The sequence below is a fragment of the Cyclopterus lumpus genome, chromosome 18, assembly GCF_009769545.1.
Source record: "Cyclopterus lumpus isolate fCycLum1 chromosome 18, fCycLum1.pri, whole genome shotgun sequence".
NCBI classification, from domain to species: Eukaryota; Metazoa; Chordata; class Actinopteri; order Perciformes; family Cyclopteridae; genus Cyclopterus; species Cyclopterus lumpus.
Window position 1 is genome coordinate 6,742,230 of NC_046983.1, and position 15,036 is coordinate 6,757,265.

General features: G+C 41.2%; 1 protein-coding gene across 3 annotated transcripts; it reads right to left on the reverse strand.

Annotated features, from left to right (window-relative positions):
* Positions 1 to 847: 847 nt before the first annotated feature.
* Positions 848 to 11,435, reverse strand: si:dkey-33c9.6 (active breakpoint cluster region-related protein). 3 transcript variants are annotated; one of them, XM_034557153.1, is made up of 22 exons: positions 11,206 to 11,434; positions 10,852 to 10,940; positions 10,161 to 10,265; positions 8,574 to 8,792; positions 7,415 to 7,522; positions 7,273 to 7,327; positions 7,144 to 7,196; positions 6,820 to 6,957; positions 6,615 to 6,736; positions 6,375 to 6,531; positions 6,136 to 6,255; positions 5,971 to 6,046; positions 5,465 to 5,560; positions 5,188 to 5,262; positions 4,956 to 5,053; positions 4,498 to 4,599; positions 3,982 to 4,145; positions 3,620 to 3,759; positions 2,813 to 2,947; positions 2,329 to 2,434; positions 2,033 to 2,174; positions 848 to 1,418 (listed from the first exon to the last, which is right to left on the reverse strand). In XM_034557153.1, the coding sequence occupies exons 1-22, from the start codon at positions 11,255 to 11,257 to the stop codon at positions 1,317 to 1,319; spliced, it is 2,454 nt and encodes an 817-aa protein (XP_034413044.1). In that variant the 5' UTR covers positions 11,258 to 11,434; the 3' UTR covers positions 848 to 1,316. The 3 variants fall into 3 exon arrangements, 2 of the variants coding, with proteins under 2 accessions (XP_034413044.1, XP_034413045.1); XM_034557154.1 differs by having other exon boundaries at positions 5,188 to 5,259; positions 11,206 to 11,433; XR_004611472.1 differs by lacking the exon at positions 848 to 1,418 and having other exon boundaries at positions 2,058 to 2,174; positions 2,259 to 2,434; positions 11,206 to 11,435.
* Between the last annotated feature and the right edge of the window lie 3,601 nt (positions 11,436 to 15,036).

Here is a 15,036-nt window from a genome sequence, read left to right on the forward strand (position 1 = left end):
GTCCGGTCTTTGGTCACAAATGTCTGGGACGTCTCAGACCTTCCCCGGCTTTGTAGTCTGCAGCCTGAACCTCATTCTGTCTTTGTAGTCGCCAAGCGGAACTTTATTTTGGCAGCCAGCGTGTTAGAGGGAACAGGTGATTTATGGCACAGAGGGTAGCAAGGCGAGCCACCATTTTCTTTCAGTCGGTTTCTGGATGTTGTTATGGCGTCCACTCGGAGTCTATTAGTGCTGGAGAGTTGGAGTCGGGGTCCAGGATTAGCGATCAAAAGAGTGGAGGGGGGTAAAAGTTTGGGGGTAACACTAGCCCGGCCTGCCCAGGTGGTGTGGATGAAAAGAGACTCCCCATCTGGGGTGTGGATGGGTCGAACATGGGCCGCATGTGTGTGTTGGCCCCCAACATGGTGTGTATGTGTGTGTGTGCGAATGACTTTTATGAGGCGTACACTTCGTGGTGAACTCCGTCTAGTTGGATTTGAACCGTAACCGATTGGTTTTCAGGCTCGGGGAGGCGACCCCCTGACCTGTTTTCACAACATCTGCAACCCGGACTTTTCCTCAACCACATTTTAACTTCACATTACTCCTTGTGCCACCAAGTTCATACAAGCCAGAGGGAGAGGGTGGTGGGGGTGGGGGGTGGGACTGTTTTTTGATAGATAGATAGATAGATAGATAGATAGATAGATAGATAGATAGATAGATAGATAGATAGATAGATAGATAGATAGATAGATAGATATCAGTACATAAATACTGCCTTCTAGTGCGCCCTGGGTACACACATTATATATTAGTCAGTACAGTCTATTGGTCAGATCTACAGGATTTGGTGTTGAGATTTCAGTTTCATTCACAACATGAACTTTTATTGTGAATAATAGTGCATTAAATGTACATTGTGGGACTTTGAACCTCAACTTTTAGCTGACACGGACAAGAATTCAATAAAGAGTAAACACAAAAATATATTGTTGCAGGTTAAAGTGTCTGTTTTTTTTACTGAGTTTTAAACAGTGATTGAAAGCTGAAACAGTTGCAGGTATGTGATAAATAATGTTGCATATGGAAGATGTGTGGAATTAAATGAATTGGTTACATCAGACAACTAATGCTACTGCACTAAATAGAAACAGCTTATATTGAATGTCACATTTTAATTAATTAATTACAATTTCAACTTCCAAAAAAATTAAAGAATTAACAATTTTACAGTCACAGTATTGTTTTCTTATCAATAAATACTTCTATAGTCTTGTCTCGATATGTTTCTTTACACTACAGAGTGTTTGCCTGCCGTGACACTGATGGTGGTCTCACTTGTGGGTGGTCTCATCTTCATCGTTTGTGTCATGTGGCAGAGACGTCCGGGCTTCAGGGAGGTTGTTGCACTGCAGGTAGCAGAAAACCACTTGGACCTGAAACACACACGCGGGAGTTTGTTAAGTATCCTCAAACTTCTCTACGCTGTGCATGAGCTTCTCTGGAAAGACTTCTCAATTCCTCACGTTGCCGAAAAAAAGCCTCAAGTTGATGGGTTTCATTTCAAAAAGGTTATTATCTGTAAATAGTTATTCTAGTTTGTCTAATCAAGCTCTAGCTACCTTTGATGACCGTGGACATAACCTTTATTTATGGAAATGTTGGGGAAGGGAAATGCTGAAGGAGTTTATAATTAGAGACTAATTGTTAGATATTTAATAAAAAAAATAGTATTTTTTTCTTATTGTATACATCTAATTTAGAATACTTTTTTGATCCATAAAAAAAAGGTTCTGTTCATCCTGACAATGTTTCCTTCCGTTGAGCAAAAGGCTTACAAATAGGCTTTAAATGTAGGAAAAACAAACACAATGACGGAAAAAAACATTAAATAATACACAACAAAATTAATTATTTGTTTTGAATAAAGAAAAATGTCTACGGCTCAACAATAAAATAAATTCATCCTCACAAATGCAACTGTTTAGAAACCAAATACCTTGAAATATTGCAATGTCAAAACATGAACTTTTTGCTGCTTCATTCCCACCTGCACCACCACCTCCTGGGAGATATCCATGGTGGAACCGGCGTGCCCAAGTCCAACCACAGGGAGGCGTAAGAGGCTCGGACCGAACACCGTAGCCAGGTTCATCAGAGACATCCGGTTGACGTCTTGCTTCTCTGAGACTCTGGAGAAAAAATGATATATGAAGAAATATAATAATAATAAAATTAAAAGAAATATTAGGTTCAGTAGAGGCAGCGTAACATACTATGAAAAGTATGTAGTTCAGTTGGAATAGAGCTAGAATCTATCTCTCTGTTGTCTAATTGATGACGGACCGTTGGAGGTGGTGCAGGAGGTACAGCAAGGTGTGGCGGTTGGGGTCGGGACAGGACTGCAGCAGGGACAACATGGACACCAGCCGGGAGGCTACGTCCTGGATTTCTACAGGAGAGAGAATCACACAGTTCACTTGAATGAACAACCATATAAAATAAAAAAAGGGAAGAGTTATTTTTATCAATGTCATTTTGAGCCCATTTTCTACTTTACATTTTAGGTAAAAATAATGTTTCACGTTATATGGAGACAGGTTTTAAAGGGAATATATTCCTGTCAGATTTCAGTTTGAGGTGATTAACAGTATAGTATAATTATTTTATGTATATTGTAATGAATTATCTATGAATGACAACAACTGTCCTCTGAACATAACTTTCTCTCAACCTGTAAAATGGCCCCAAACCTTTCCAATCTAATAAAGAGTAAACACCCATTTAATCCCTCCAGGTTACAATGACGACATGTTTTCTGTGGCCTCACCCAGTGTCTTGGCCAGGCTCTGAAAGATCTTCATGGGAACAAGAGGCTCGGGCAGCTCTCTGAAGTACAGCTTGAGAACACCAGAGACGACGTTCACCTCAGCACTTCTCAGTCTGGTCACAGCTTCACGCAGATCTGAGCGGGGCAGAACCACGATGGTTGTGATCAATATTACCGTGTCGTCTTTTGGCATACACTTCCTTTCTTATCAGCACAAGAAAAAAAAGCAGCGTCATAGTTCTGTAAAGCAGCAGTTTTTTTATTAGTGGTGATACCAGTAATTCTGCCAAAAGTGGCGGCCATCTTTCAGTGGGGGTGATGTTTTGATAATGGAGCAACAATTGCTCTACGGATGGAAATGTTGGTCAGCCCGCCAGTTCGGTCCAGATGGAATTATGCCTCAACTACTGTTGGATGGACCATGACATTTGGTTCAGACATTCATGGTCCCCAGAGGATGAATCCTAATGATTTTGATGGTGCCCTGGTTTTCCTTTAAAGTCACAATGAGGTTAACATTTCTGATGTTGAGTCGAGTGAGATAACTTGACAACCCTTGGCATGGATTTCAGTGGAATTAGGCTTAAAACATTCATGGAGGATGAATTTGCGAATGAAACTCTGATCCTCCATCTGGAGCCATCACGAGTTCAACATTTCTGTTTGCTCAATACTTTGGTTTATGACACAATACCCAAACACTGACATTCCTATCGGCCTCAGTTGAACTTTGTGTGTGAGAAACGTGACGAAACAAAAACTCGAGCTGCACATGCCGACAGAAGGCTCGCAGTGTTCTCCTCTTACTGCTGTTGAACGCAGCCTTGAGCGTGCCGACGTCACTGGTGGTTCCTGAAACCCGGTAGATGCCCACCTCGTCCAATCCTCTCCTCTCCACCTCCTCCACACAGCAGCGCACCACGTGTGGGACGAGCACTCCCTCCTGTCTGACAGAGATATGAAAGTATTTAAATGAAAAGATATATAGATCTATAATCCACACTTCTGCTTCTGCTTTGGCCCACCCTCCCACACAACAAACCGCCTCACTTCTTAAAAGTAGTGGCACAAGACCAGAGGGAATTAAAACTCTCGACTGAACTGCAGCTCTCAGTTTCCAGCCTTTTACGGCCCCATGAGCCCAGACGGGGCCGGCAGCAGGGACTTACTGAGCCACCGTCTCAATGGGGACACAGAAGACGGGTTTCTGTTGGGCTGTCGCACCCGGCGGTTCAAGCGGATGGGGACAGTACTTCAGGGAGAGAGTCACCTCCACCTGGCCAAGGTGTAGAGTCTGTCTCTTCCATCGTCTGTTCAGGGTTTTACAATCCAACTGACAAGACAAGATATTAGAAAACAAGACATGACAGCAGGTGTTATATAAATATAAATAAATGTATACATTGTGAATATAAAAATGAAATGCATCGATGAATTATCATGCAGCCCTAGCAGGTAAAACAATATTGACTCTCTCCATTTTGGTCTGCAACAACTCCACAAATGTATGGCTCTTTAGCAACTAATTGCACTAACTAGTCACCAACTTTATGTGTTAGCTGTTTGGTGTCTTGCAGGCGGCATAAAGTCAGTTTATTCGGGGTTGTTTTGTAGGTTTTTTAAAAAAATCACACTCAACCCGAATCAGAAAGATAATAAATCTGAAGCTCAGTTCGTCTTCATACCTTGACAGACGCTCTGCCCAGGACGGTATGGTGCTGTCCACCTGACTCACTCACACAGAGCAGCCTCAGCTCCTGTGCCCCGTCCACCTGGAAACACAGCTCCTGTTGCACAGAAGGATCTTGGCGTTAACACCGACCACAGCAGCAGTGTCCCGAAGCTTCAACGGGAGCATTCGTGTCTCATTTAAAGTCTTTTGATCCTGGCTACCGGTTGGATTAAGTGTAGATTTTACTGCCACTGATCATGTTTAAAGCGCAGCATGGTTTGGTCACAGTGACGACTTTTTAAATCCTCCTGAAGCCTCACATCTTGTCGGATGCTGTCTAGACATGAATAAGTCATATACCGCCATAAACTCTGGCTGGCAAATCATCTGCCTTTAATATCAGATTAGCTCTCTGTTATTTTATATTCAGGGCCAATGTGCATTCAATTATTTACTAAAATAATAACTGACCTGGTCCCAATGTGGGTTGAGGCTGTGGACTGATGAGTGTGTTTGAGCTTGTTTATCATAGAACTCATAGCCATCCACTTCCACACACGCATACACAGCTGAAAGGAAAGGAAAAGGGAAGTCACCACTATTTCGGCATTCAGATATAAACCTTTATCTTCTAGTTCCTATTTTCACTGATTAGTTATTTAGTGCGATTAAAAAAATGTTTTAATCATATATTAAAACATACATGCTGGTTGCTGCAAGCCGCAGGCAGAGTGGACGGCCACACTCAAAGTCCCACACAGAGACCTCTCGTCCTCTACTGGTGAGAGACAAAGACATCCTGAGGCTCACTGGATTTAATCGTCCTGAACAAAAGTGAAACTGAGCAAGATGAGAAAGACAGAAACAGTTTTGTACGCCGGCATTAAAGGATCAAAAAGCCCACAGAGTCCGTGTATTGTATTTCAGATACAGGATGTGGCTCTGTGGTGAGGAAAAGAGGAGGGAGATGGTGGTTGTACCAGCGTGTGTGCTGTGAAGTGGTGGCTGCTGGGTCATCCTTAGTTTCACACATGCACTGGTGAGGGTGAGCAGGTCTGGAGGCACCGTTTCTATGTCTGATAAACAAAACACGGGAAACATAGGCACCAATCAGCATACAGAGCCAGAGTGGCTAATGGAAAGAAGCTTTACTGAATTTAAATCCAAAAGGTGAAATAAAATCAACCCAATCCTGAATCCATTAATAAATGCAAACATGTGATGCGTCTTAATGTTGTGAAATCTTGTTGTTGTGTCTTAATGTTTTTTACTAAAGTGTTAATTTTCTTAACAGCAATGGTACTGTTTCCAACAGTTAATTGTCCAAATCCTGAAGTTCTCCTTAGTGTGTGAAGTAAATATCCATATTGCACAGTGAAATTATGTATATGTTGTCTTAGAGGAATGTGTTTGGGTCTGCAATAATCTAGCAATGTAAGTACATTTTACTCCTGGCCTCCAGATTGGTCAAAAGCTGTGAACTTACTGTCTTTAGTGAGTTTGTCAATGACTTCTCTCCATTCTTCAAGCTCAGACAGGGAGGAGAGGAGGAGGGTGTGACTCTGCAGGAAGGTGAAGCAGATCGTTGTCATTTTAGTTTGTTAATCAGTATTCAAAACTGCGACTATATTGACAGTGACAGGGCGCGTACCTTGCCACTGGGGCTGTGCAGCTCCAGTGTGTAAAGAGGGGAGTGTGTAAACAGTGTCAGCTCCATTTGCTCCAGTTTCTTCCTGCTCCGAGCCGCCAAAGCAATGCCCCTGGGCCCGTTCTGTATGCAAACACATTTTCAGATTCCACTTAAAAACACCCGTTTATAAACTCCCTCTCTGCATTTGTCTCACACACACACACACACACACACACACACACACACACACATATACATACTGTGTGTTGCCGTAGCTGCTGTCGATGGAGGTGCATTTTGGTTCTCGCGGTGTGTACGCGAAGGTGTGTGTCTGGTGGGCGTTCCTGGTGCGCCACCCAGCGAAGTTTAAGACCCGCGAGAGGTAGAAACCAGCAGAACCTGTACTGTTCCTGCTTCCTGGAAGAATACATTCTGTGTTTTTACTGCCGGCCGCTCTGAATGTAGACCCCGTTTCCTGCTTGACCCCCAGCTGCACTCACCCTTTGGTTGCATGTTTGTGTTTTGTGCACAGCAGGAGGTCGGTGTAAAGGAAAAGGTGACGCAGGCTGCGCTCCCCCTCGCTCACGTCCACCACAAAGCCGTCACGCATCAGCTTACGCCTCTGAGAGACACACAAACGCAGCATGTTCTGGGCAGCTTTTCCATGTACATCTTGGTTAAATTTTTGTTTGTTGCAAGCCTCACCATGCCGTGACTGAGCGTGACTTCTCGTTTGCATTGCGAACTCTCGTTGATGCCAGACAGGAAGCTGCGGGACAATCTCAGAGCTTCTTGTAAGAAGCTGTAATCTTTGTGCTCCTCTGGCGTCGTCTTCAGGAGGTCCTACGAGATCACAGAGAGGTTACTAAGATCCAACTCCTTGCTAAGTTTTGGCACTGTGCTCCAATTACAGTCCACGAGAAATCATTGCGTCATCAAATTGTTGATGCAAATGCAAAAGAAAGATGAGCATGATCAGAGAATAACAGGAGAAGCTGAAGAGGTTCAATAATGTATTAATTATCTCACGTGCAGCACTAGTGTGGTCTTGGTTACTCTGTCCAGAGGCTTGTACAGTAGAGCTGAAAAGAAAAAAAAAGACAACAATCAGACGCTGTCAGTCAACAAATTATAAAAAGACAAATTAAGATTATGTACCTTCAAATGTATATTTGGTCAGAGTTTTGTTTGAGCCATTTCTAGACATCATGCTCTGGAGAGATAAAGGGAGACCGGTTGGGATAACCTTTGTACACAGCTTGTTACAGTAGGTGTTCCCTATGTGAAGAGTTTGTGGTACCTGAGCCAGGGTTCGGAAGCGAGGGTCTGAGAGTGTGCACCTGCGAACAACTTCAACAGCGTTCTCATAGTTTCCAATGAAACCACCGTACAGCCCAATCTGGTTCACCTGTGGCGGCAGAATAGCGGATGGATGAATGGAGGGATGGGGGAATTTCAATGTGATTTATTTACATTTTGTTATTTCTACTTCTTTCCAAACATGAAGTCTGCCATGTAACAATGTCAACATCTGTTAAATAGTAATAATAGGCAACCTGGGTTCGCTGTTTTTTTTTCTTGTTTCTTTTTTCTTGTATAGCATAAAGGGACTAAAGCTGTGTGACCAAGGGGGAAAGGTGTCAAATGAAACTATAACTTAGTAAATCACATTAGAAATGGTGACACAGTTGTAACTAATGACTTTGTTAATTACTGCACTGCATTCCAGTAGGTGCTCAACCAAACATGTGAAGGTTATTAGTTCCACTTGTGCTTTTCCCTGTTGAGACAGTGCTGTGAAAAGGGCTTATGAATATGAGTCAGTTGGGAAAGAAACACGAGTGCTCTGCAAGATAAGCAAGATTCATGTTAGCAAGAGTTTTCCAGAAAGCAAAACATGACTTCACTTGACTTGACAGGGTTAACAAAAATGAACTGTGATGTTCCAAACAATTTAATAAGTGAAGTCGAGCTGGAGTGTTTTATGTATTTAGTGTATACAAACACTGACAGTTTGGACCAAGTTTATCTTGCAAAGACCTGAGTTCAATCAGCCAATATAACACCTGTGCAGGTGTGTGCAGATAACTTAAGGATTCCATTGCTAAACACATGTTATTAACACATTGTGGAAAGGCTTTAAATTCGACATGTTCATCAAAATATGAACAAGATATCACAAAAGTAACTAAACACCACTTTTTGACAGAAGTCAGTCAATAAAGAGCTGTATCAACTGACTAACACATACACAAACAATGAAAATCATTCTTTGATCCCTGTATGTCATATTGTGCATTATCAACAATAAAGTATATATATATATATATATATATATATATATAATAAAGAGCTGTAGCAAATGTAGTATGAACAGTAAAAAGAAAATATTCTTTTGGCCACAGCAAAAAAATATCCCTTCTCCTCCTTTTTCTATGTCTAGACACTAGAGAACTTACCATTTTCAGGAACAGGTCTCCCACCATCAGATCAAAGCCTGTGTAGTTCTTCTCTCCGTCCTTCCCAGGACCGGGCTTAGTCAGCCGGGCCTTCAGGCCAGAATAGAAGCTTTGGTGCATGTCTCTGATCTCAGGCACCTGATAGAAAACCGTCTGGACCTGTCGACTGGACAGAACTGGCTGGGAGGTCCCGGCTGAGGCGCGCAGAGCCTTCATGGGCTGCAGGGAAATAGAAGTTTGAAGAACTTGAGCTGCACAAGCAGAGGGGCTAAAGGCCAATTGATGTTGGTGAGAACGAGCCGAGTGTGTCGAAGATTAGAGAAACAGGCATCGGTGAAGTGAGGGGAAAGAATAACAACAAGCACATACTAACAATACACACTGCTGAGCGACAACAGTATACCGACCAAACATCAACTTTCTGAATCATTTCTCCTCTTTTGTGCGAGTGTGGAATGAATCAGTGTTTAAGAATGCAGAAACGGGGGGTTTCTGTTGTTGTTAATAGCAGAGAGAAAAGAGAAAGCACACTCGTTATGCACCAGAACGTCCTGCCTTGAGACTTGTTCTGCTCTTAACAGAAACCCTCATAAATTAAAAACACATTTCAACAATATTTGCTCTCATAAATCAACTGACAAGCTAATAACAGCAATGCCAGTTGCTATTATAGTAGTGTACGCTTATTCACTCCCTTTCAGAAGTTAAATGAGATGATTGATACATCTCTCACATCTGTACAGTTAATATGAAGCTACAGCTAGCCGTTGCTTAGCTTAGCATAGCTAAAAAACTTGAAAGTATGTTTAACATTTTGGGAAACAGCTAGCCTGGTGTGTAACAACAACAGACATAACACACTCTACAGTCTATGTATGCACCTCTAAAGCTCACTAACTAGCTCTTTGTTTAAGCTTAAGCTAGCATTAGCTGTATTCGTTGACCGTAACCAGTTGCCAGGCACGTAATGTTTTAATTTTTTTGCATGGATTATACAAACAAGATATAGCATGTTAATTTGTGAGCTTTGGAAGTGTGTGTGCGTGGATTTTGATAGCTTTGGACGGAGACAGGCTGTTTACAGGCTTTATGCTAAGCTAAGCTAACCTGCTGCTAGCTGTAGCTTCCATGAAAGTGGTATCAATCTTCTGAGAGAAAAAAGGGGGGAGCTCATCTACAATGCAGAACAATCCATTTGTGGTTGAACAAGGAAGCTGAACAACAAAGATGTTCTGCATATGATCTTGTGTGACACGCGAACCATATGCACGTGACTGCTGCTCGTACTTAGATACAATAAAACACACACACACACACACACACACACACACAGACCTTCTTTACATTCATGTCAAGTAGACATGTTTTACAAGTCTCAGGTGCTGATTCTACTTGAGGCCATATGATTTAAAGAAAATCATGTTTCATTTGTGATGACAGCAGAGCAGCAAAGAGGAAGTTTAACAGTCACAATAACGATATCAACAGGGGTTTTCCCCTGATTTTGCAATATGGAATAGCCCAGAGAATAACGTGAGTTGAAGTAACACTGAAATGAGGACACTTATTTTCATGCGTGTATGTTACCGTCAGCAGAGTCTCCAGCTCTCTGAGGTAAACCTCCTCACTCTCCAGGATGCCCTTCAGAAGCACGAGCCTCCTCTCCAACATTTCCGTCGGGCTGCATAACGTCTGAAATCGCAGACATAAAAGCATTACATCAAAGTCAGCCCCAATATCAGGGTCCAGACAATTCATTCAGTCAGTGACACTTCAAATGCTGCAATAGTTGACTTTTGAAACAGCCGTGACGAGATTCACAAGGATAAAAATCTAAATGATGAAGATGACTTTGAATCATGACAACATTTATTTTTTCTCATGGTCAGACCATATAACACAGAAAACAGAAGGGTTACTTTTCAATATACTGAAGTCATAAAAAAACAAGGAAGTAAAGTCAATGTCAACAGAACACAACGGTTACACTTATGTATTCAGTTTTGTTTCCTGCCTTTTTCGTAAAGCCTATTCTGACAGAATAAATGTCCAAAATAAACTGGACATTGGAGTGTCTATGACTGCATGCATTGTTTTTGTACTAATGTAGGTCAATGGATAGCCAATAGATCAGAGAAATTTTGCTAAATATGAGGTATAACTCGAGGACCTGCTATATGAGTGCATCATATAGTATCCCTCTCTGTTTTACAACTGGTATGCCTATATCGTAAAAATAAACTGTATACACCTGTAAAGTGAAGAGACACAAACTCACAAGGGTGTGTGGTAAGTCTAAGATCTCAGGGTGGAGAGGAGAGCACTCCTGGAACACGTCCTCCTCCAGAACTTCAGTCTCTGCTTCAACTGACACACAAACAATACATGTAGTAGTAGTCGTAGTAGTATGTGTTCCCAGATCTGCCACATGAATGTTCTTAAATGCACAACAGTTAGCTGATTTTTGACTGAAGTGGTTTAGAAAATATCACCACTTTAGAATCGATTATGATGCATTTTCCACAAACAAAATGAGTAAATGAGCACTTTTCGGATCAGATTCTTTCAGATGTTTTTCTTTGGTGACGAACCACTTTCTACACATAAAAAACACCTTATCTCCTTCCCTCACCTGGGACGCGGCGTGACTCCAGATAGCCCACGGCCTCCTGGTAGACGTCCATCGGGGCTCGGAGGTCCTCTTCTCACGATGCGGGCCGAGCTCTGGAGACGCACCACGAGAACTCACTCAGAAAAAGAAACTTCCTCTTTCTTTAACGGGTGCGCAAAAGGGGAAAAATTAAGCTTCCGTTATGTCCGGGAATGAGAACTGGCACATGCTGTTTAATCCAGTCCCGCAGTTGCACTTCACTTCCTGTAAATGAGCCGATGTCAGCACAGTGGCTGCAGACGATTTACTATCAAACCAAAAACTGCATATTCATTCATCAGTTACTGAAATAATGAGGATTTTTTTTCAACTTTTAACTAGTTGCTATATTACTGTACCATATTTTATATTCTGACCACAGCCTGGAGGGTGTAGTTTGTACTTGCCATGATCACTTTACAAGTCACATGGCATATATCTAGCAATACAAATGTAAAGCATATTCAAATGATATATAGTCTAACAGTAGATTAACAATCAGTCTCAGTGATACAATTTAACGGGACCTACTGCATATTAACAGCTAATGCATTCACAAAGAGAAGTAAATATAAAAAGTGCATAGCATTGCATGTAACCCCAAAACAATCCAAATATTTAAACAGAGACGTTTACTTGGGGAAAAAAATAATATTAAGTCGCCGCAGTGTGTCCATTAAACATGAATGATTTTCTATGTTTGGGGCCAAGAGCCTCTTTTCATAGTCCAACGCTGCCCTCTGCAGTAAATGTGGACGCGGCTCCGTTTGTGCTCCATTGTGCTTTAGTCTCATAATTTACACAGTTCACCATTTTTCTCTCCGATCTTCTTTTTTATTCTCACTGGACTGAGGTGACAAATGTAATTCCGCTCATGTGTTTACTGTTGGGGTGTTTAATTAAAAACAGTACCACTACTGGTTGTGGTTTGGGGTCAAAGTTAGCTTTGTTGTCACTTCTTCCATTTGTGCAAACACAGAATACAGAAGATCTGAAAGTACGTTTCTCTTTTGTCCAACATAAAGTGTATTGTAGTAATAATAGTAAAATCTCAATAAAATAGAGATGAACATAGCAGGGGACCTTATGAACAACAAACCAGTGGAAATAGAATATAACCTTTTAAGGATCTGCCTTAATAACAGTTATAATATTATGAAATTATGAATATAATCATTGAATTTGAGCTGACTTTCAATTAAAAACAGTACAGTAGTGTAACTTATTTATTTATTTGCACAATTCAAAGAATAAAATCACAACAGAGATAAATAAATATCACAGTGCAGGAAGAGACAAAAAGCCAGCTGGGCTTATTTGAAGCCTCCACCTATATAATATTACAAATTGTACAAAATTACAAACATGAAATGAAAAAATGGATAAGATAGACAACAAAAGAAAAAAGAAAGACTTCATATGTTATTAAAATATTATTTCATATAATGTCCAAAATAATGTTGTTTTTGACAAAACATTGCTTAAATAAGGGTCTATCTCCGTGCTTTTGGGCCGTACAAGCCTCCGTACCGTAACACCATGAAGAGAGGCGCATTACATTTCAAGCGGCGGCTCACTTGACCGCAGTCAGGAATGTGGTGCTGCTCACTCTCTCTATGTCAGCGCCATTGATGGTCAGTGGTGGGTGTTCAGTGTGGCCTCTCCGGAGACAACAACAATCTGTTTGGTCAACCCGTATCTCTCGTATATCCATGACCAATACATCGCCAAGTGGCCCCATACAGTTGAGATCTATCCAAATTGTTTGAAGACGTGTTACAAATAATGAATAGTCCGCATTTTGTGTCTCCATCAATTATAAATCCAAATACTCAGTTGTACTTGTGTTCACTAAAAAGGCATCATAAAACATCGGTTGCTTAGATTATATTTGTGTCTGTTTTGTTTTTAAAGACGTGTCAGTCCATTTGTGAGCCTTGGCTGTAGTTTTCATGGATTATGGATGGCGCTATAACCTTCAACGATATATTCTAGCCACTTGGGGGCAGTAGAAACAAACACAACACTGACATGGCCTCACCTTTTTAAAGTGGATTTGTTGTTTACAAATAGTCTTCCTTATTTACACATCCAGCAGAGAGGTAGCCACATTAGTATTCATTCAGAGAGGTTTGTGTCCACCTTATGGTTTTAAGTGTGTGAGTTTCTGTTTGTTTTGAAAAAGGAAAAACTTCACTCAATTAAAAAGCAACGTTTGCCTCATGTGTTTCTGGTCTGTGTGTCTTGCTAAAAGGGTTTTGGGATTTATTTTTTCCAAGGCAGAATGTTCCTAGTCTAATATCTAATCGGGCTCTCTATTTTGAGGTCATGACAGATTTGTTATTACCAGGGTGCTGTGATTTATCAGAACCCTGACCCTGAACCCTGACCCTGAAGAAGAATCCGACGGATGTCTCCAAATATGGACCAACAATCTGGGATAAAGAGGCAACCGGAACGGTTTTAACAGGAAGTGGTTTGGGTGCTGTTGATTGCGTGGTTGACCTGGGACAGACCCAACTCCCCGTTGAGGGGGAGTGTCCACAGAGAAAGAAGAATGTTCCCCTTTAGCCTCATTTCCTCCCCTCAGTCATAGCTGCAACTCCTTAGTGTTTCAAACATGAAAACTAAATAAAACTAAGGAATATTAAATAAACGTCACAAACAACGAATGGGTGTACTCAATTTCCATGTGGACTATATGGAATATTTTTCAAAGCCGATAAGATAAAATAAAAAAAGTCATAAAGATGTTATTCATTAAAATTGTAAATTGCACTGATTTGTCATTGTCACATTGCGCACCTGCCGTTGCTACAGTAGGAAATGCAAACAAACAGTTTGAAGACGATTGAACTTCGACCCCCGTATACAAAAGGAAAAATGTCGATGCACACCCTGATTCCACACATTCAGACATTTATGAGAGAGCGAGGAACCGCTCTCGGTGGATGTTGTTGAACGGCCCTGCCTCTTTGCATTTGGATCAATATTATTGGCATCCTGATATCAAGTAACTTAAAGGTGCTCAATAGACAGACGCTAGTAGACATTACTTTACTATAATAATGCAAACAGTAGTTTCTGCCATTATAATGCTTTGGATTTCAAATGTAGCACCTTTAATGAAAATAATATGCAACTATGGGATGAAGCTAAAGAACCCTGATGGTATGTTTTTACAACCAGCTTTTTGTGTAATTTATTACTTTACAAAAAGAGACTTCTTTCAGTTTGAGATTGATTATTCAACATGCACATCCCTATTTGCTAGTTTCAAGCTGGGGTCTTTTGTCATTTCCCACTTTATTGCATACATGTTCCCATGATATTAAAGACTGCCTCACTTGACATATGATCTGCCATTCAGTTTCTCTGCAATCATAAAAACTCACATATCAAAGCACTGACGGTCAGCCGTTTACTATTTCTGCCAAATTGTTACTGGCATTTAAACTAATTGATAGCACACATTTGTAGCAGGGTTTGTAAATATAAATGAAGCTCGAGCACGAGTTCAGTCAGGAAGAACAAAGCCCGTAGTTTATTTCTCATACATCTGCTATTCAGTCCTCACACATGCTCACCCGTACTTTCATTGCTATCAATCATGATATCAGCTTTTGTGACGGACCAACGAAACAATACCATCGTTAGCCTATGATGTTGCTGCTGTCTCTTTTAAATATGATTGTGTCTACTTTCAGTAGGTTCATGCTGCTGTTACGCACCCCTCCACCGCAGATTAATCAGCTTCATCAGCTTCATCAGCTTATCATTCTAGCAGCGTCATCAGCCACCAGCTCCACCAGT

Excerpts from the sequence above, each read along its gene's own strand:
- si:dkey-33c9.6 (XM_034557153.1), bottom strand. The coding sequence starts at position 11,257 with ATGGACGTCTACCAGGAGGCCGTGGGCTATCTGGAGTCACGCCGCGTC. Across the intron at positions 5,263-5,464 it reads ACTTCACAGCACACACGCTG|TAGAGGACGAGAGGTCTCTG; the intron begins GTACAACCACCA and ends GTCTCTCACCAG. Across the intron at positions 4,146-4,497 it reads TGGGCAGAGCGTCTGTCAAG|TTGGATTGTAAAACCCTGAA; the intron begins GTATGAAGACGA and ends TTGTCTTGTCAG.